The sequence below is a fragment of the Helianthus annuus genome, chromosome 11 (genome assembly GCF_002127325.2).
Source record: "Helianthus annuus cultivar XRQ/B chromosome 11, HanXRQr2.0-SUNRISE, whole genome shotgun sequence".
In the NCBI taxonomy this organism is placed as follows: Eukaryota; Viridiplantae; Streptophyta; class Magnoliopsida; order Asterales; family Asteraceae; genus Helianthus; species Helianthus annuus.
The window spans coordinates 189,285,930-189,307,276 of record NC_035443.2 but is presented as its reverse complement, the minus strand read 5'-3'; the positions used below and the strand labels follow the sequence as shown (position 1 = coordinate 189,307,276).

Genomic DNA, 21,347 nt, shown 5'->3' with positions numbered 1-21,347 from the left:
GAATGTTGTGTAAGTATGAAGCGGTGTGAAGAGCTTCAACCCAAAAAGTGGATGGTAAAGATGCATGAGTAAGAAGAGTGAACATTATTTCGTTTAGACGACGAATCATCCTTTCGGATTTTCCATTTTGTTGTGACGTATGTGGGCATGAAAAACGAAACTGAATGCCATGTTGGTTTGTAAAATTTTGAAATGCGTTATTATTGAACTCTCCACCCATGTCACATTGAAAAGATTGTATTTTCATATGAAATTGAGTTTGAACAAATGCATGGAAATGAGTAAACTTGGTGATTACTTCAGATTTGTATTTGATAGGGTATACCCATGTATATTGTGTGAAGTCATCAACCAAAACCATATAATACTTATATCCAACATGACTTAAAATAGGAGAAGTCCATAAATCGCAATGCAAAATAGCAAATGGTACTAAAGTATTAGAAATTGAATCCGAAAATGGAAGTCGTTTATGTTTCGACAATTGACATGAATGACAAATAAAAGGAAATGACTGTTTATTGCAAGCAATAAATTTATTCAAACGGAGAAACTCCATGACGGGTTGACCGGGATGCCCAAGTCGGTTGTGCCACGGAGATTCTTGAGCGGAAGCAAAACATGCGGTAGTGGTGAGATCATTATTGGTGAACGGGTAAAGATGACTTGAGCTATTGTGGCGGCTCAGGATCGTACCATCCTTGAAATCCTTCACAGAAAATCCAAACGGGTCAAATTCAATAGAAGTATAATTATCAATATTGAATTTGCGGACAGATATTAGATTCTTAATAACATTTGGATTAAACAGTACAGAATTCAGTTTGTATGGTTTCGAGGGTCCTTGAAGGTTTGCGTTACCCGATCCAAGCACTGAAATTTTGTTACCATTACCTACAAAAATTTGCGATATTGGAGAACGATTGGAAAAGTTATCGAGTTTACCTTGGTCATTGGTTATGTGAGAGGAAGCACCAGAGTCAAAATACCACGGGTCATCGCCTTGCTCCATTGAAAGCGCCTGAAAAGCATCTGCCAGTTGTGTAGGTTCCATCGGATCTACATCAGCCAAGTTTGCATGGGCCGAAGTCTGTCCGTTTCGGGGTGGCCCATTGCTACGTGATTGTGGTGGTCTGGATGGCCAGGGTTGGGCCCATCCCTGGGTCGGGTAGGGGCAGGGTGGCGGAGCCCAGTACTGAGGTGCGGGCCAGTAGGGATAAGGAGGCTGGTGATGGGCTTGATTTGGTGGCGGATGGGCCGGTGGGTGAGTGTAGGATCCGTAAGGTCCATTTCCAGATCCGTAAGGCCCAGATCCAGATCCAGTTCCACGGTTCGGAGATGGCCTGGTGTTACGGGACTGGTCTCGTTTGTTGTTGGGCCGACGATGAGAAGGCTGGGATCCACGAGAATTAGCATCACGTGGAAACTGAGCAGGAGTAGGTGGATCTGTGACAGCAGCGGCGACTAGTGGGGTTGGAGCCTGAGTTTCACGAGCGTGTTGACGTTGCATTTCCAACTGAACCATGCTACAAGCATTCTCCCAAGACGGGAGAGTTTGATTGAGATACGACGCCACACTGTCATACTCCGGTGGAAGACCTCGAACCAATTGGAGGACCCGTCGTTGTTCACTGACCGGGGAGTCGACATCAGCAAGCTGGTCGGCTAATTCTTTGATACGTTGACAATAAGCTTCAAGCGAGGGCATTGCTTTGAGAGTCAAGTTCGTGAACTCGTGCTCTAAAGCGGCTGCCCGTGACCCCTTATTGTTAAGGAAAAGACCTTTAACACGTTCCCAGGCCGCGTAGGCAGTGGATTCATTGTCAAGGACGCGAACAAGGAGATCATCGGACAGAGTACCGTAGATCCATTAAAGGACCACCGCATCAATCTTCATCCAAGTGGGATAGTCGGCATGAGTCTTCTCAGGGGCTGGCGAACCATCGATGTGATCAAGGACATCGTACCCTCTGGCATGGAGTTGGAAGAGTTTTACCCAAGACGAGTAAGATACCTTCACTCCGTCAAGAATGCGGACTTTGTTTTGGATGTTAGTGACGGTGTAAACAGGGTGTAGGGCTTGAAGTTTAGGTTCAGATTTGTCACCCATGGCTGGTGAATCAGATCTGTGGCTAAAGAATTTTCAAAAAAATTCAAAAGGAGGGTTGTTGGCGTGATACCATATGAGAAGGAGTAATTCTCGATGATCATTATTGAAATGTCAAAGCTGTTAATATAGTACATGGAGTGGAGAAATATTAGGAAAACCTAACCAACTATTAAATACAAAATAATACATACTATTTACAATATATGCATAATAATCAAACCAATAATATATTTGATATTATCGGTTTAACAATATATATATGTGATTTGAGAAAACATTACGTTGTTGTGTGTTAAAAAACACGAAAGGATCTAAAACTAAGTATATAACCCCATATCTACATAATCCTTCACTACACACACATGTTATATAACCCTCTTATAACTCCCACATTTCAACGTTTTGCCATTTATCACATAATCCCCTATAAAGAGGGTTATGTGATGTTACCACTACATGTGAGATTATGTGCGCGTAAATTTAAGAAAATAAATTAAAGCACACCACATAAGTCGCACAGGGTAATGCTCATAACCGACCAATGTTTTTAGTATATAGTAACGTATAAAACAACAAATGGTTTTTATACGCTTTTTTCTAGAGCAACGTGTACTTTAAATAACCATAAACGAAATAATTATTTTTGGAGTTGGAAAATTATTATTATTTTATTATTTTATCTAGAATAAGAGCAAATATTCTACCAAACATAGCGTAACAACAGCATTCATCCTCGCGTGTGCATGTGGACTTCCGTGAATGCGGATGGGCCCTTCTTTACTTATCTTTTAGCGCATTGACCAAGACCTTTAGATGTTATAAAATTATCGAGGTATATTTAAATATGTTGTAGTTCATATTTAATTTTGTATTGATTTGTATATGGTACGGGTATTACAATTTCCTAAAATTATGTAAAGAGAGGGTCTTTACAATTTTTATATTTTTTTATATAATTTTTTATTATAATTGTGACCCATATCCTACACAATACCTTCTAATACCAAAGTGTATATTAAGATGTTCTCTAAACGGTGAAGGTTTTACTCTTGTGATATGAAGGTTATTGTATAATTTAAAATTCGATCTATTGAGTGTGTTAGAGCATTCACATCCAACCTCTCATTTATTACCTTACATTACACTAAAAATTACTATCGTTTTCTGTGCTTCTCAATTAAATAATACTTTTTATACTTTTAGCATCACATTTTCTCTCTTTTCTAATCACAATCACAATCACTTTCAAAATATATTAAAAATTATAAACGATGAACAATTTCCCCTCAAATTCAGATTTACAGATGAACATTAACATTTTCTCCATCCTCTATCTACTCACAGCCACTTATAACCACTTTTCATAAAATAAAACATCCACATTGGGGGAAGGAATGTAGAGCATTCACATTGGACCATTCATCTCAATCTATATAAAAAGCACATGTTTCTTTAAATTTTGTTAATTTTTCAAAATCCTCTTGACATCCGACTCCCTGTCTCCATTTATTTCTTACTCACAAACACTTATTTTATTATTTTTTCTCTTTCATACACACTCTCAATAAAAATATAGCGGGTTGAATATGAACCTCTAAATATAGAAGTGTACTTTACTTTCTGTATATTTTTATCTATTATAGAGATTCCAATGAGGTGATATTTTTTTGTTTTATCTATTTTTTTCTCTATATTATAGAATAGAGGCTCCGGTGTGAATGTTCTTAGTTTAACATTTAAAAAACGAAAATATTCAATTTGATTTACTTTTGTCATCAAAACTAATGATTAAGAGCATGAAAACACATACGGTTTCGGATTGCTTCCAGGATGCGATATCAAAGGTCGCTATTGAATGGATATCACCCTAACAATAGCTAAACACGATACTAATGCATCGGATCTAGTAAAACCAAGCACTTATTGTTGGATATTTTAGAGTAATCGGATTTGACTTGGTGATCAAAGTGAACTGTAATACACATCTAGCAAGGTAGAATGTGCGGAAGTGCAAGCTTGTTTGAGTTGTTATAATTCTAAGTGTTTTGACAGACCCCTAATCGATGGGAGTTCCAGAGGAAACGGCCCCTTCGTGGGGGTCCGAGGCCAGCGTCCCTGGAAGCAGGGTCCAAGGGGCGGTAACCCCTGACTGGGATCGATTTTGGAGGTAGATTATTTTCTGAAAATATCTATCATTTTCGAAATGAGGCAATTTTGGAGGAAATTTTATTATTTAAAATAATATCTGCCATGCATGAGGCAGTTACCAGACTTTGCATCCCCGATTCGAAATTGTCTTTGGTCACAGACATTTTGGTTCATACAATTTTCATATCAATTCACATACTAGTTCTTGTTATCAACCTGAGTTGTATCTTTTTTTTTAATGGTAAATTTGGATCACTGATGGATCACTGGAGTATCATCGTGCCACCGGCGGAACCACCCGATCATATCCATCTCCATTAGGCATAATGCTTATACACCAATTAAGGCGGAAACCCAATAAATATGGGACCCCATCTGTGGGAATCGAACCTAGGACCTTTTGGTCCAAAGTCTTATCCCACCTCTAAGATGCCACTAGGCTATAAAGCCATGGACAACCTGAGTTGTATCTAATTGGATTTTTCGAGTGAACCACCAAAATAATTCGATCTGAAAGTGACCAAATGCCTCTCAGATCGTCTATGGTAATTGGTAAACTCAAATTCCCCAACACTTATATCTAAGTCATGAACTAAGTCAGCAATAGCTAAAGCGTATATAGACCACGAGGTAACAAAGAACTCCCTTGGAAATCTCTTAATTCTCACTCACTCACTCACTTACTTACTGGTTCCGTAATTACGATATTATATCCCACATGGTAGTCTCAGGAGAAACCCTCTCTTCGTAGGGAGGTTAACTGGTGTTCGTGTGTGTAAGACTTACCTTGTGATCATCTACTATCCAAGTTGAATGAGTCATTAGCTCAACCAAGAAACAGGTTGATGGCTTGTGTTTGACAAACACATACTAATTACATGTGAATGACTTAAACTAGTATCTTCAACCAAGAAACGATAATGTTGGTTGTGTTTGAAGCTTTGACATAATTCTATTAATCAGACTTTGCGCTCTCACAAAGCCGTTCCATAGTCCGGGACAATAGTTGTATCGTAGGATGTAGACTTTCTAGTACGAGATAGCACCGTGCTTTCTTGTTTGAGGAAAGAAAATAGTGAGTAGTAGTCTGGTAACGAACATGAGTCCTCAGTGTCTTGATTTCGTAAACTTAAAACACTAATTCTGTATTTTGTGAGTACTTTCTTACTTTATGAACTATATTTTCGAGTCTTTTCATGTCTTCCCCTTGGTATTTTATATAACCTACTTCACAGATACTCTATTTTTTTTTTTTTTTTTTTTTTGGGGTGGGTGATGTGGGGGTTGGGGGGGGGGGGGGGTAGGTTTTTGGTGGTGGTGTATGTTTAAAGGTTTTTTTGTTTTTTTTGTTTTTTGTAGTGGGGTTTTTTGGTGTAGTGGGTTTTTTTAGGTTATTGGACACTTATCACTCTATAAATCTTTCTTACACTTCTTACAATTAGGATCCTTTGTATTTGATCCTAATCCATCAACTTATATATCATAAAGAAACATACGTCTCGATTTTTACTTGCAATTCATATATGTTTAACAAACATAAAAATTAAAAGACCGTTTCATTAACTACATTAGTTACAACACATTAGTTTTTTTTTTTGAACGACATGAAATGTTGGTTCATCCACTATTCTTTGGGGTGGTTCTAACGTAAGGAATAATCTTCATTGGGTCGCTTGGGAGCGGGTGGCTTCGCCGGTTAGGGCCGGGGGTTTGGGTCTGCGAAGTCTGTTCGAGATCAATATTTCTCTTATTGTCAAGTGGGGATGGAGGTTTAAGTCTGAGACCACTAGTTTCTGGGTTAAGGTGATTAATGCAATTCATAACCATAAGTTGTGCTGGGACTTTTTACCGCTCCGGTTGTCTATCAATGGGGTTTGGTGTAACATTCACAAGGTATGCTCTGGACGGTTTGCGGATAACATTTTCCTTAAAAGTCTGATGAGAGGAGAGGTTGGGAACGGGCAGGATTTATTTTTTTGGTTGGACCCGTGGTTGGTTCAGAGGCCTTTGAAAGAAGAGTTTCCTAACTTGTTTAGCCTAGAGAAGAGAAAGAAATGTAAAGTGAAGGATCGGATTGTGAAACCGGTGTCTAATCCGAGCGGAAAATGGATGTGGAGGACCGAGCCTAATTCGGATGTTGAGCTTGCTGAATGGAGTAGGTTATGTTGTTTGTTGCGTTCTACCTTCTCATCGGATCAACAGGATAGATGGACGTGGCAAGGTTCCGGAGCGGAAGGGTTCTCGGTGAAAGCGGTTAAACATTTGTTCGACCTCAATAAAGATTTCAGTTCTCGGTTTGTTTGGGAGTGGTGCAGTTGGATTCCGAAGAAGTGCAATCTTTTTGCTTGGAGGGCTAAGCAGGATAGGATCCCGACCAGGGAGGCTCTCAGTAGGAGAAATATTTTTGTCGAGGATAGCGCGTGTCCGCTTTGTAACACGGGAGTCGAAACGGTGGATCACTTGTTCACTTCGTGTGGGGTGGCGACGGTTATCTGGCAGAAAATCCAAAATTGGTGCAAAACATCTAGCTTGTTCGTCTTTTCGTTCCGTGATATTTTGGAGATTCATAACTGGGTCGGCTTGGTAGGTAAAAAAAGGGAGGTGTTCCGTGGCATCGCCATTCTAGTTTGTTGGAGAATTTGGAAAGCTAGGAATGAGTTGATTTTTGAAGGGAAGCCTTGTGTCATCGACGAGGTTTTTAGCGATATTAGATCCTTGGGTTATGTTTGGTATTGTAATAGATCGAAAGGTAGTAGATTGTCTTGGAAAGAATGATGTAGTTTTGTAAATATGTAGTTTCGGGGTGGCCGCTCGGCTTCGAGCGGTTGTTTGTTTCTTAATAAAGTTTTTCTTTCAAAAAAAAAAAAAAAAAATCCACTATGAACACACATTAAATTCACGCAGGTACAACTGTGTTCTTATATTGACTGAAAAGTAAGAGAGTTATTACTACAATTGACTGAAAAGTAAAAGACTTAGGATAGAAAGTGGCGGATCCAAAAATTATTTTTTTGGGTGCGAACGAAGGATTCAACCAAATTTTCAAGGGGTGCAATTTTTACCTCGAAAATACATTAATTTTTTTTTCAAGGGGGGCGCCCGCCTACCCAAGACAAAGCTTGGGTCCGCCAATGAGGCTAGACGGTATGGTTAAGGATGACCCGCCATGTAAGCGCCACGTAGGATGAGTGTGAGGATCTGACAAAGAGGATGAAACTAAGTAAGGAAATGGATGAATGGACCTAAAATATATACATATGAGTTGTATGTATATGTGTGTGTGAGAAGGAGGTGGGGGTTTTGTCATGTAGCGAACGTCCCCAACGTCCACACCCTGACGATTGAGACGACGACGCCCCGAACGGGATGGTGTGCAGGGCGGCGACGGGCTTGGGACGGTCCCTATACCATCTAGCCTTACTAATACAACGAACCTGCTACTCTTTATTGAAAGCAAATAAGTGCACATGCTAAATTATGTAAATGCCCATGGTCTAACATTCTAACTAATTCGAATTATATGTGTCAACCCGGTTTAAAGGAATTATGTTACAGAAGTTTCTAAACTCAGCCACAACTCATGTTTCTCTTATTTTGGTTTCTTATAAACCACTAAATGATTTTTTCATCCATGGGACAAGTTTTACTCATTTCTTTCATTTACATTTTATATCGAGCTCACTGCTTGAGAATTGATATCTTATTTATATTAACTAATTTTAGACGCATTTAAGTTAGTTGGAAAGCGCTCAACAAAGAGATCCGAAATTAGTGAATTCGTTTGAAGCTGTGTGTGTTGTATGAACCATACGATTTTCAGTGTTCTGTGTGTCTAGAGCAAAGCACAAAGCTTTGTTTATAACACTGTCATGAATTCCAAAAGTCTCAATTGAATACAACCAGTAGGAATACAAAGAGTCTTCGGCAAACCACGCAAAGCCACTGACCCGAGCCCACAAGCGCCTAAAAAATAGTACGATTTTCAGTGTTCTTCTGTGTGTCCAGAACAAAGCACAAAGCTTTGTTTATAACATTGTCTTGAATTCCAAAAGTCTCAATTGAATACAACCAGTAACCACACAAAGCCACTGACCCGAGCCCACAAGCACCTAAAAAGAAGTAAAGACAGCTCCAAGCGGCGATGCGAGTGTGCAAAGTGCACCATCAAAGCGTCACATTGCGCCCATCGCCCTCGTCCAAGTCCCGGTCGCATGTCGGGTGCTTCACACCCTCTTGGCTACCACTGTGTGTGAGTTGTCACACAAGAATACATTTGTGTAGAGAATTCTAATTATAAATCCACAGAGGATTTATCTCTCCACCTATGTGGGAAAACCTCAATTCCTCACATGTTTATGGTTTCAACACACAAACTTAATTCTCAAGATCTCTCATTCATTTTGGCTTAATTATTAAATAATCATTATATTAACTCATAATATAATATTATTTATCAAATTTCCAACATGAATAAGTTTAAAACGATTTTATTATATAAAAAAACAAACAAACAAGTTAAGCTTGTGTCACACTGTCACATAGACATAGAGATCATGCAATTTATTTAATTAGCTTGGAAAAAATCAAATACGTGTCAACATGCGATGTGTCGACACTCAACACAAATCTCTTAACAAAATTCACTCACACATCAGATTTTGCTATAACTCAAACTTTTGATCAAGTGTTCACATATGCTAATTTCAAAGAGAATCAAACCATTTAATCATATTAGAAAATCTTAAATTAACATTTACTAGTGGAACAAATAACATAATTTGAAATAAAGCATTAAACTCTTCAGATTATTTTAACGTTGCGAAATCTTTAAACATATATTTGTTTTTCGTAACAAAGAAAAAAGAATAAAATATTATGGTCAAGTACAATGAATTCATTGTTAAAAAAGAATAAAATATTATTAGTTCTATATCCCTTGTTAAAAAAAGACTTGTATCTTCATGAAAGTAAACCATTTTCTAAGTTATGTTCAACGTAATTTACATACTTAATAAACATTCAAATAATATAACGAGGGAAATTTCCTGCATTAGGTAATTCAATTTATTTAATGAGTAAAATATTAAAATTAAACGACTATACTAAAAAAATGCAAGTAATAAAAGATTAAAAGATCATAACGGGTAAAACAGAACTAAAATAATATGACATGATGACTATATAACTATAGACATGAATGTAACTTGTATCACCATGAAAACCATGAGTTCCACACAAACACCATCCAGTGCTATTCAAGAGGAAGCTTACCCGTATCCGTACACCGTAAATGTTGCCAATTTTGTCTCTGTGAGGCTCTCGGGCCACGACAACTACCCGTTGTGGCGAAAACAAATGCTTTGCCTCATGGAAGGTCATGACATGCTTGGGTTCATCGAGGGCATACGACCCGAGACTGAAACCAAAAAACATCAGTGGTGGCGGAGGTCCGACGCCCTAACCCAGGGGTGGATATTAGGGTCTCTAAGTGAAGATGTGCTCACTACCACCATTAACTTTAAAACTGCCAAAGATATTTGGCTACACTTAGAAAAAAGTTATGGTTCTTCTTTGCCATCACAGTCTGGATCAATTCCGGAGCTGAAAAAAGAAACTATGAGATCGACTCCTCCGCATTGGAACTCTATGCCGGTACTTCCGGATCGTAGTGTGTCGCAACAAATCGATCTGAAAGGGGATTCATTGACGCCAGCCGTGGAACGCAGTTTCAACGGCAGGTTTGGGAAATCATTGGTGTTAGAAAGGGCTGTTTCCCCGGAGGAGGGCCTCACAGAGATTTTGCCAACAATTCTTCCTTTGGATTTAGCTCAGAATACTACTGATTCCTTACACGGTAAACCTTTCTTCTATCTTTAACTTAATAAGCAAAGGTGTTATTGGTGCGTAACCAAAACTTTTTTTATATTTTATTTATTCAATTCGTGCGTGTTTCTAAACTGGTATCCTTAATCCCGGTATATATGTTAATTTTAACTACATATTATTAGTATATGCATATATCCTTTACATTATTGAACATATATGTTTCATAATATTTTTTCTTTAACAACGTTTTAATTATGGTGTTTTATATAATTGTGGATTTGTCAGTGGCGACGCATAAATTTTTATCAACGTTTCGACGTAACTGGATTAATACTAATGTAAAAATTGTGTATCGACCCTACAAATCACCCGTCATAGCATGGGAATTTTGTCCCCTAGTTTTGTTTTAAAATGTCTCTGATATGGCAAATTATGCACTTGAAACCAACAATTATATATATACTATTATCAAATACATATACTAAAAAAATTTGTATTTCATGTTATGAACATGCTAAAATAAATAACTAATAGACAAAGGTTAATGAAACATAAAAATATTACTTCAAAAATTCGGGTATATGATCGGGTATATAGTTCGGATAAACGGGTATGTGGTTTCAGGTAGTCGGGTCGAGTATCACCTAAGCTCATACCCATTACCGTGAAAATTTTTAAAACTAATCTCATACCTGGCCCAATATCCGTTGGGTACAGGGTATACCCGTCCCATTTATGTCGGATTTCAGGTATACCTGTTGGGCTCGGGTATTTTTGTCATCCCTACACATTAACGACCCAAGTCAATGACGTTACCAAGATTATTGGCAGATTTTAACTATTAAGTTGAAATACTAATGACCCAAGTCCCATCCAAAACCTTTAACATCCGGTCAGAGCATCAAGATGTTTTGACTCTATATAAACATAGAAAACATGAACGACCCAAGTCAATGACTTTACAAGATTATTGGTAGATTTTAAGGGTTAAGTTGAAATACTAATGACCCAAGTCAATGGTGACGCTAATATTCCACTCACTTTTAATAAACTATTAATTAAACACACACACACACCCCTTATTCACCCTTGGGTTTTCTTAGTTAACTCTCTATCAAGGGAGTAAGTATCCCCTAAACACCCTCAAGAAATCTAGCCAAGAATGGCCATGGAACTAGTTTTCACAAAACTTGAAAAGATTATATTGATCATTAAAAACTTGATTACATTGATGATTCTTGAGTTTTTCATAGTGATTACAATGGTCAGAGATAGTGGCAGAAAGGAAACGTGTTGTGGAGAAGAGTGGAGAGAATTGTGCAAGTAAAAATGGTGGAAATGCCTTTATTTCTAGACTGTTGGGGCCAGGCACGCAAATGACCTGTTGTAGCAGGTGCGTGAGGCACGGGCCGTGGTTAGCTTTGTGGGTCTCCAGATCTTCTAAATCTTATAAAAGTCAACTTTTATCATTTAGTGTCGAGACACGGGGTGTGCCTTTAGGGCACGGGGCGTGTTTGGACTTTTCTTGTTTAGGTATCGCTTTATGGTCTTCTGAAGGTGTCTGGCAATCTCCGGATCCAAGGCATGAGGCGTGTCTGGACAATTTTTCTTATTTTCTTCAGTTTTTCGCCCAAATTTACTACCTTCATTTATCTTCGGTTTGTTTTGTCCCGAAAATAAAAAATAAACCAAAATAAGCATGTTTTAATATTTCTTTAACAAAACTTAACAAAGGGTTTGTTTTGTCCTAAAAATAAAATAAACCAAAATAAGCTTGTTTTAAATATTCTTTAACAAAACCTAACAAAAAGTGGATGTGAATTGATACAAAAGCATGTCCACGTTTGCTTATATTAAGAACTAATGGTGTAAAACACTTACCTCATCATTTATCGTCGTCGTCATCATCATCATCATAGCTTGAAACACACCATCATCATCAACCCTCGTCATCTGCATCGAAAATGACGTGAGTACGGTTTTTAGGTGGTGGTGGTGTAGTGGCTGACGATTTTCAAGCGTGGTGGTTTGGACGGAATTGGTGGTGATGTAGATGTGATTGGTGATGGAGAGTTAACGAAAGGATTTTAGTTAAATTTATATAATACAAGAAACCACTTCATTTTTTTTATCTAAAAAGTAAAGAGGTGGGGCTATATCTTTTAGATTCTTTTTCTTTCTTTATTTTTAACATTAAAAGGTTTATTGATTATTTCACACATACTTAACTGAAAAATTAGATAGAGTTAGTGTAAAAAAAGTGCAACAACCTATTCAAATAAAGGATACCGAGTGAAAATTATTTTTCAAAGGACTCATTCTATAATTTTGGTCTAAATAAGGGAAAGAGTAAATTTCACTTTTTGTCCTTTATTTATTATCTGAATTTTGAAACGTGACCTTTAAAAGTTTTAATTTCATTTTACGTCCAAAAACACATGTTTTATATCACTTTAAGTTCTTTACACCAAACTCACCAAACTGGGTTAAATTACTCAATTAGGTTTTATTTAAGGCAGGGGCAAAAATGGTATTTCATAAATAAATGTATCAGATCCCCTTTCTCTCTCTCTCTATGGTATACAAATAAATAAACACACATATTAATATAAATATATTAGTCACTCATATCTCTCTCTCATCTCTCATCCATCATCACCGCCACCACCATTCCTCACCACCACTGCCACAACCATTGACCACCGCAACCACAACCACAATCACCATAAAATTACATCAAAGAAACTCACAAAATTACAACAAATATGTTAAATCAATTTGTTTATATGAACATCAAAGAAATCTATGCTATCAATAATAATTTGTGTATATGAACATCAAATAGATCTATAACAAATATGTTAAATCAATTTGTTTGTTCGATCAATTGAGTGAAAACGAAGACAATTCATAAAATTACAAAAGATCTGTCGAATTAATTTGTGTATATGAACATCAAATAGATCTATAATAATCAATAATAAAAACAATTTCTGCAATATGCTTACGAAACCTTAGATCCGACGGATTCTCCTTTACAAATCCTAGTATACTCTTAAAGCTTGTCGTAATACACGTCCCAAAAGCACCGAACACAACAACCACAGCCACAACAATCTCCTGGCAACGGTTTCTCTGGTGACGGAGGGTTTTCTGACGGCTCGATACCGTAGTGTCCTTAACACCCCTCCAAGCGTCATCTGATTTGATTTTGTTTTTAGAAGCAGAATCATCCATTGTGATGTACTTCAGATCTGAGATTGAAAGAACTTGAATTAAATTGAGATGAGATGGGATTGATGAAGAGCAGTGGTGAGTCGGCGATCTCATAGGCGATTGACGGCTGACTTCACCATGGTGTCGGAGGTTTATAGTGCAGAGGAGTAGCGGTGGTAGAGGTGGAGGTGATGATGGTGTGGTGGTTTTTTTAGAAAGAGAGTGTGTGGTACTGGTATTACTTCTCCAAAAATAATAATTTATTTATATGTATAAAAGGGGTAAAGGGGTTCTGATGCATTTATTTATGAAATACCATTTTTGCTCTTGCCTTAAATAAAACCTAACCGAGTAATTTAACTCAGTTTAGTATAAAGGACTTAAAGTGATATAAAACATGTGTTTTTGGACATAAAATGAAATTAAAACTTTTTAAGGGCACATTTCAAAATTCAAATAACACATAAAGGACAAAAAGTGAAATTATATATAAATATAACTTACAGCATTTGTATGCAATGAGGTTTGTACATTGTGCTTTAGATGTGTTTTATGCATGGTAGAAATTGTACTTTTGGTAATGGGGTTGTACTCAAATTTGAGTATAAAACCCCATATCTCTCTCTATAATTCACATTCTCAGATTCATTCTCTCTCTTCTTTCTCTCTCTACAAATAAGTTTCCTCCGATGACCACGGTTCTCGACCGATTTATGTCGGTTTTAGTGGTTTTTGCTTCATGGTGTTGATGTGTTGGTGTTGTGGTTATTTATGTCAGTTTTCATGGTTTTTTGTTGAGGTGTCGATGTCTCATGTTTACACCGTCTGTCGCCATTATCGTTTTGGTGTTGTGGTTCTTGGTGTTGTACATGATGTTTGGGAAGTGTTTTATGTATGAAGGTTCGTACTCTTGGCTTTGGGGTTGTACCCTCTTTTGGGTATAAAATCCTACACCTCCGGTGACGTTGCCGATGTTGGTTTGGAGTGTGGTTTTGCTCAGTGGTTTGTACTTGATGGTGTTGAGGTGTTTATGCCGGTTACATTGCCCGTGTCCGTGTCAGTGTCCACTGTGATTCTAGCTTTGATAAGTTCAGAAATTTACTTGAACATTCTTGAAAGTGGCATGCATGATGTTGGATGGTAGGTCTGAACCTGCATCCCCCTTGCAACTATCTATTTAAAAACTAAGCCTATGTTTTCGATTTTGATTTTGGTTTTGAGTTTTTTTTCACTGTTTTTGAGTTTTTGTTTGATACTTGGTTTTTGAGTTTGAGTGATGGTCAGTAATGATGAGTGTGTGTACGGAGGACGATGATGGATAGACAGTGATGTAAGAATCAGATGGTATTTGGGAAGATTTTTGGGTTAGATGGGAGTTTGGGTGTGGGTTGTCAAAATACGTTAGCAACAAACCAAGTGGGTAATCAAAATACGTTGAGTTGACCAAAACTGAATGTTGAGTAATGGTCGGAAACAAAAATAAAAAATAAATGAAAAATAATAAAGTTTATGGTGACTCAAGACTAAATGTTATTTGTGTAATTATCTTCACCGGATTTTATTTTGTTATTTGTATAATAATAAAGAAAATGGCAGCACTTTTCGGACATGAAGATAATTATCAAAAACCATTTAATTTGTCCGCATTCCATATCTCGATGTATCTGTACTTAGTGACAACTTTGATATCTTAGGAATGCAAATGAAGGAAACAATTTCACGTGACAAGTCATAATTGGTTTTTAAATCTTTATTTGATCAACTGTTTTGGAAGGTTGTTGCATGCGAGTGTTCTATTCGATGATGATGGCTGCTACTTGGCATGGCAACTCCGGTTGCAACCGTAGCGGCACTGAGCCGTGCTTTGTTGATTATGGCCATGAGGATGTTTGAATCTGAGCCTCTTTTTTTTTATTACTTTGGTTTTGACAATTGTGGTGTTGGCGGTTGTGATGGTTGCGGTGGCTATTGTTTGTACAACTTGTCAGAAAAAAATATCCCTTAATATATTTTAACACCCGGATGCAGTAGCTGAAAATTTTTCAAGCCCCCGCCGCATCGTGACGAGATACCTTTATAGTTTACTCTAAAGGAAAACAATTGTAATATAGTCTATTTAGAAAAAGCTAAAAAGCAGATTGCACCTTGTCAAACATGTCGCCCCGAAATACAAGGACGCCAAAGAGTAGGAGGGTTTGATTTTCAATATCTTATTTCTTTTCATATTTACTTTAGTATATTTAAATAAAAACTAGGTGAGGCTGCGGATTTTTGGGTTGTTTTTCAAGATTAAAGTATGTTAATGCTAAATGGTATCTTTGTAAGGGTGTCATATCCCTCCTCTCTATCTCTCTATATACATACATAGATATATACAGAGACAGATAAAGTGAAAAAGGTGTGAAAATAAGATGTAAGGGTGTGAGAATAGTAGGAGCCCTTTGTGTAATTCACACACTTAACATAAAAAAGTAATGGCTCATCTATTCCAAGGAACCAACTTGTTAAATCTGTGCAAACCATTAAAATAAGACTGTAAGTTTTCAAAGTAAAGAACCAAAACCGTAATATGGGCAAATAACAAGGGCAATTTATGTAATTAATTATATCCTTTTCAATATGTGTATGTCTTTAACAGAACCAATGACATATCTCCCGTTGTATAAAGCCGCCCTTAGAGGTGACTGGGATGCTGCACAAGAATTTATAGATGAAGACGAAGAAGCATGCACAGCCAATATCAACAAATACGGCTTTACGGCTCTTCATATTGCAATTGGGACAGGAAAACAAGGAATTAATTTTGTTGAGAAATTGGTGGAAAAGTTACCACCTAATTCTCTTCTAGAAATGTTAACTTCTTCAGCAAAATACACACCACTTCATATTGCGGCAGTTGTTGGCAACATTGAAGCGGTTAAAATCTTGGTGAATAAAAATCAAGGATTGTTATATGTTAAAGATGTGGATGGATTACTGCCCATTCATCGAGCTCTTATTAATTCTCATAAAGATACATTTTTATATCTATTGGTTGTCACGAAAGACAATGAATATCCTTTTACATTCACCGGATACATGGGTGTGACACTTCTGTCTAATGTTATTTTTGCAGGATATTTTGGTGAGTCAAATAATTACAATTACAAGTTCTAGTAGACAACTGTGACTGTAATGTTGATTTTTTGTATATTGTTGACAGATATTGCACTTGGTTTAGTCACTCGATATCCTGAATTAGCTAGAACGCTACCAAATGATGATGTTGATGCTCCTTTAATGGCGATAGCAAGAAAAGCAGATGCGTTCAAGAGTGGATGTCCCCTCAATTTCTTTGATAGTTTAATCTATAAACGTAAGGTTCTATTCTGAGTAGGGATTTAACAGGCATAAGTTTTAATTTTGTTTCATATGATAGAAGGATAATTAACAACGGTTCTAGGTAGTTCGACTTGTTTTTTAACCAATAGATCAAAATAGGATGGCTTGAAAGGACACAAGCCGAAAGTCACTCAAAGTTTAACCCGAAAAATCACTCAAAGTGTGATTTTACTTTATAGAACCTCTTAAGTTACCTTATCTAGATTAAACTTTATTGATATAATTTAAGTCTTACTCAATGTGACACAATAGCTATTTATGAAAAACATGGTAATTTTGAAAGAAAAGATTATGTGCCAATGTGGAGCATGTCCTGGCCTTTACTAGTATTTACTAATTTTAACTTGAAAAGTTTAACCAGCTAGCAAACCCACCCAATTTGCGATCCCTAGCAATGTATAAGCCCCCACATATTGATGATGGTAAATAGTAAAATGAATGAATCATGTATGGTTTGTTCCATGTAACAGATGTTCCTTTGAAGTTGGAGAGCCCCAACTCAAACAAAAAAGAGGGGAAGATGAACTTATTAACTTCAGGTTTGTTATAACTTTTCACCAACAACATTAATGTCTTCATATCCACATAATGAATACTCGACGAATTTCTTTTGCTTGTCTAACAAAACAAAAAATCATAATGGTGTAGTTCTTCAAGAGATCAATCTTGTTGTCTGGAAGGTTTTGGGTAGGTTCGGTGAGTCTCTTCAATTTCTTCTTAAAGATAAGTAAAATTTAAAGGTCAAAGAAGCTAATTCTTTAATCTTGACTTGCCTTTAGTGCCACATATTACACACATTCAGAAGCTAAAGCTGAACCATCATCAAGCTCTTACACTCGTGAAATGTTTATGCCAAGAAATCAGTGCATTAAATCTTCCATCAAATAGTGACTATTATTCTAATCCAATTGTTGAGGCATCAACCAATGGTGCTTATGAGGTTCTTCAAGAAATAGCAGAAATAGCTGACACATTTCCTCAAGCAATTTGGTATGCTGATAAGAGTAAGCATTACATGATCCAGTTGGCAATCCTTCATCGATGTGAAAAGGTTTACAATTTGACTTATCAAATGAGCGATCATAAGCATTTTCACAAGACTCTTAAGGATAATGACCATAATAATCTCTTGCACTTGGCGGGAAAACTGGCACCTCAACAGAAACTCAATCTTGTTTCTGGTGCAGCATTACAAATGCAACGCGAATTACAGTGGTTTAAGGTAACAAACACTTCATGTTTTTCATAAAAATGACTTTATTTTTTGGCTTTTCCATTTTTAAAAGTCAGTAGTAGTTTGGATTGCAAGGCCCCCAAACCGGGCACCCAACAATGGGTCACATCACAGTGTACTGTTTGAAAAGTAAGTATTCTTCTAACATGTAGCAGAATTAAATAAAAAACAATACATTATAATTCAAAAAGTCAAAGTTATGTAAATATTCAACTCAAAAAACAAACGAATGCCTTCGCAATTGTCACGAGTAATCCCATCCGCTAGCCAAGAGTATCACCAATTTGAATCGCATACATGCAAACTAAAAAAAGACTTGTCATCCAAAGCGACCCATATCTAGGACTCCACAACTACTAACTCATACGTACAGTCCCCCCCCCCCTCCTTGGAACAAATTACACACACACATCATTAAGTAGGATTGCACTTTTAACCGTGTCTCAAAATCGTACAAGGGACTCCTTAGTATGATCCACAACAACACTAAATAAACATCATACCACAATTAATATGGCCACCCACCAGTTTACTAAAGCGAACACATAAAATCACTTAAGGTGGGAACCTAGCACATAGTTTGGCCAAATCACCAAGACGTGACTATAACTCGTATCATACGCATGCACCCTCTTTGGATCAGATTACTCATATTGCCACCATATAGGAGCCACCCCAAAGGGCTTCGTCTCCCACATAGTTGCTACAAGGGCTAAATCATGGTCTCGAAAATGCGACCATCATTTAAAACACCACTAGGGTGTTGCATCAATCACAAAACACATAGACACACACACAAGTTATCTAGAACACAACAACTCCCATTAGCTACTATCTTCCCAACCTTATCATTAACTTCGTCCTCGTCTCATTACATTTAAGAACACACCCACATACTCATACATACGTCCTGACTAATGTATTACTTCAAATACTCTACTCCTATGCACTCACTCTGAGGTGAGAAAACAGATGCTCAATATTTCTAATCCATCACCATCAAGGTTCGAAAACAAAATACTAGACTCACGAGCTAAGGCTCAACATGACACTAATCCATCACCATCAAGGTTCGAAAACAAAATACTAGACTCACGAGCTAAGGCTCAACATGACAAGTCATACAATCAACACTGACCCATACGAGACCTCATACCACTACAGTCCCATTATCTCACTAATACTTAACTACACATCACTACTGTCACTTGCCTACTTAAGGCTAACCATGTCACAGTAACTAGTACATCATAAAAGTGACCCACCCGCGAGAAAACGTTTACTGAACACGTCGATCTCAAAACTCGTTATTTGATAAAAAAAAAATACATGTATAAAGCATGTATGCTAGCCCCAAAACTTGTAAAAAGAGGATTAGAACTCACCTTAGCTTCAACTACAACGTTTGCTTCGTTCTGCGCACTCGTACAACATTAAATGTCCAATTGAAGCCATCCAGAATCCTACCAATTATCACTATTAATCCTTCCATCTCCTCATCATTAACCTAACTACTCCATACCATTGAGGTACAAACTCAGGCTTAAACCATCCCATTCCGTACAACCGAGACACCCGTTCGCGTATAAATACCACAAATATAATGTTACCGAAAAACATTCTCAAACGTCGTTCTCGACAATTTTCTCATATCCCACAATGGTTACCAACAATGAATATTAAGTTCAACGGAGTCATACCTTCACGTACGTGTTGTTCTGAACCTATACGCGCAACGTCACAAAGTGTTGGCGCGAGTAGAAACTAGAGATTGTCATAACTAGACCGTACGAACTCTGTTTCGGGCAATCCACATATCCAATCCAAGCGCCCGTCTTGACATTCCGAACCATAGAAAATTATTGTTGTCGGCCACCGCCGCTATTGCAAGGAGGCTGAACAATCCCTAGTTGTCCATTTTCGTTCCCCAACATGCGAGTAGCACAAATCCGACCCATACGAACTTCGTTTTGGGCATATAATATATCCATTCGACCACGTCGGCAAGCATTACCACCATATACTGTCGTCATCATCGGAAAACAGAATAGTTCGCCAGATCCTAATTTTCCGCGTGTGTCTTCGTATGGCTTGAAACCTTATCAAACGAACTCCGTTTCGGGTCCATAATATATCCACGCGACTGCGTCCCCGAACACTTTCACCCACAACCTCCACTGCCAGAGACCAAACAGTGTCGCTGGAATTCTTGAAAATATAAGGCCATTCACACATATTTGTTTTTATCATCATCGTAAGACATGCACAAGAATCCCACTTTCTGAAGCTTATTTTTTTTAATTTCAATCAATTTGTTATTTTTGCTACTAAAACAAATTTCCACCTATATACATACTTAGGAGTGGATTGGTTTGGTTTTTCATTTATCGCAAAATGATATGATAAAAAAAAGTTTAGGAAATAAGTTAATCTTTTCGTGTACAACGTAGTAAATGTTTTAAAATTTTAAATTAATTAGTAATTTAGTTTCACATGTTTAATATATTAGTTATTTATTAAGAAACAAAGCCAACAAATGACTAAAAAGTTTTTTTAGGCCAACCAAACCTCTAATCATTATACTTATCAGTACTTGTATCAAATTTAATTTCTTCACAGGAGATAGAGACGTTCGTGCATCCAAAGTACAAAACCGAAAGGAACAAAGACAATGAGACACCTGAGATGTTATTTCGCAAGGAACATAAAAAACTAGTGAGAGACGGTGAAGAATGGATGAAAAAAACAGCCGATTCATACACAATAACAGCAGGCCTCATAACCACAATGGTTTTTGCAGCAGCCATTACAGTACCAGGTGGCAACAATGGCGATACAGGCCACCCTATTTATGCAAAAACACTATCTTTCCTAATATTTGCTATTGCAGATGCAATCTCCTTATTCACATCCACCACCTCGTTGTTATTATTTTTGTCAATCCTAACAGCCCGTTATGCAGAACAAGATTTTCTTCACACGTTACCTTCAAGATTGATTATGGGCCTGGCGACATTGTTCTTGTCTACAACCTCAATGATGATTGCTTTTGGTGCATCGTTGTATCTTTTATTTGGGCAAGGGAAAGATTGGATTTTGATTCCGATAGCGGTATTATCTTGTTTACCGATTACTTGTTTTGTGACATTACAATTTCCACTTCTTGTAGAGTTAATATCATGTACGTATGGTCGAGGACTTTTTGGTAAGCAAAGCGATCGGCCGTTTTATTGAGTGTTATCATATAAAATTTTATGAAATTTAGAGAACAGGATGTTGGTTTTTTGATTTGCAAATGTTTTACGTATGTTCATATTTTGTTATTTTAGTTTCTATATTGATGGATACCGAGTCTTGAAATAACTGGTGAGTTATCGGAATGGCATGAAAATCAGTAACATCATTGTGAAGGCACATGCTTGATTCGTGAAT

General features: G+C 37.2%; 1 protein-coding gene across 1 annotated transcript; it reads left to right on the top strand.

Moving 5' to 3' along the window:
• The first annotated feature begins 9,481 nt into the window (after positions 1–9,481).
• On the top strand, positions 9,482–21,186 carry LOC110891509. Its single transcript, XM_022139211.2, has 7 exons — positions 9,482–10,112; positions 15,939–16,424; positions 16,503–16,655; positions 17,152–17,220; positions 17,330–17,377; positions 17,461–17,903; positions 20,535–21,186. Exons 1-7 carry the CDS (start codon positions 9,482–9,484, stop codon positions 21,147–21,149), a joined length of 2,445 nt encoding a protein of 814 aa, XP_021994903.2. The 3' UTR covers positions 21,150–21,186.
• The last annotated feature ends 161 nt before the right edge of the window (positions 21,187–21,347 follow it).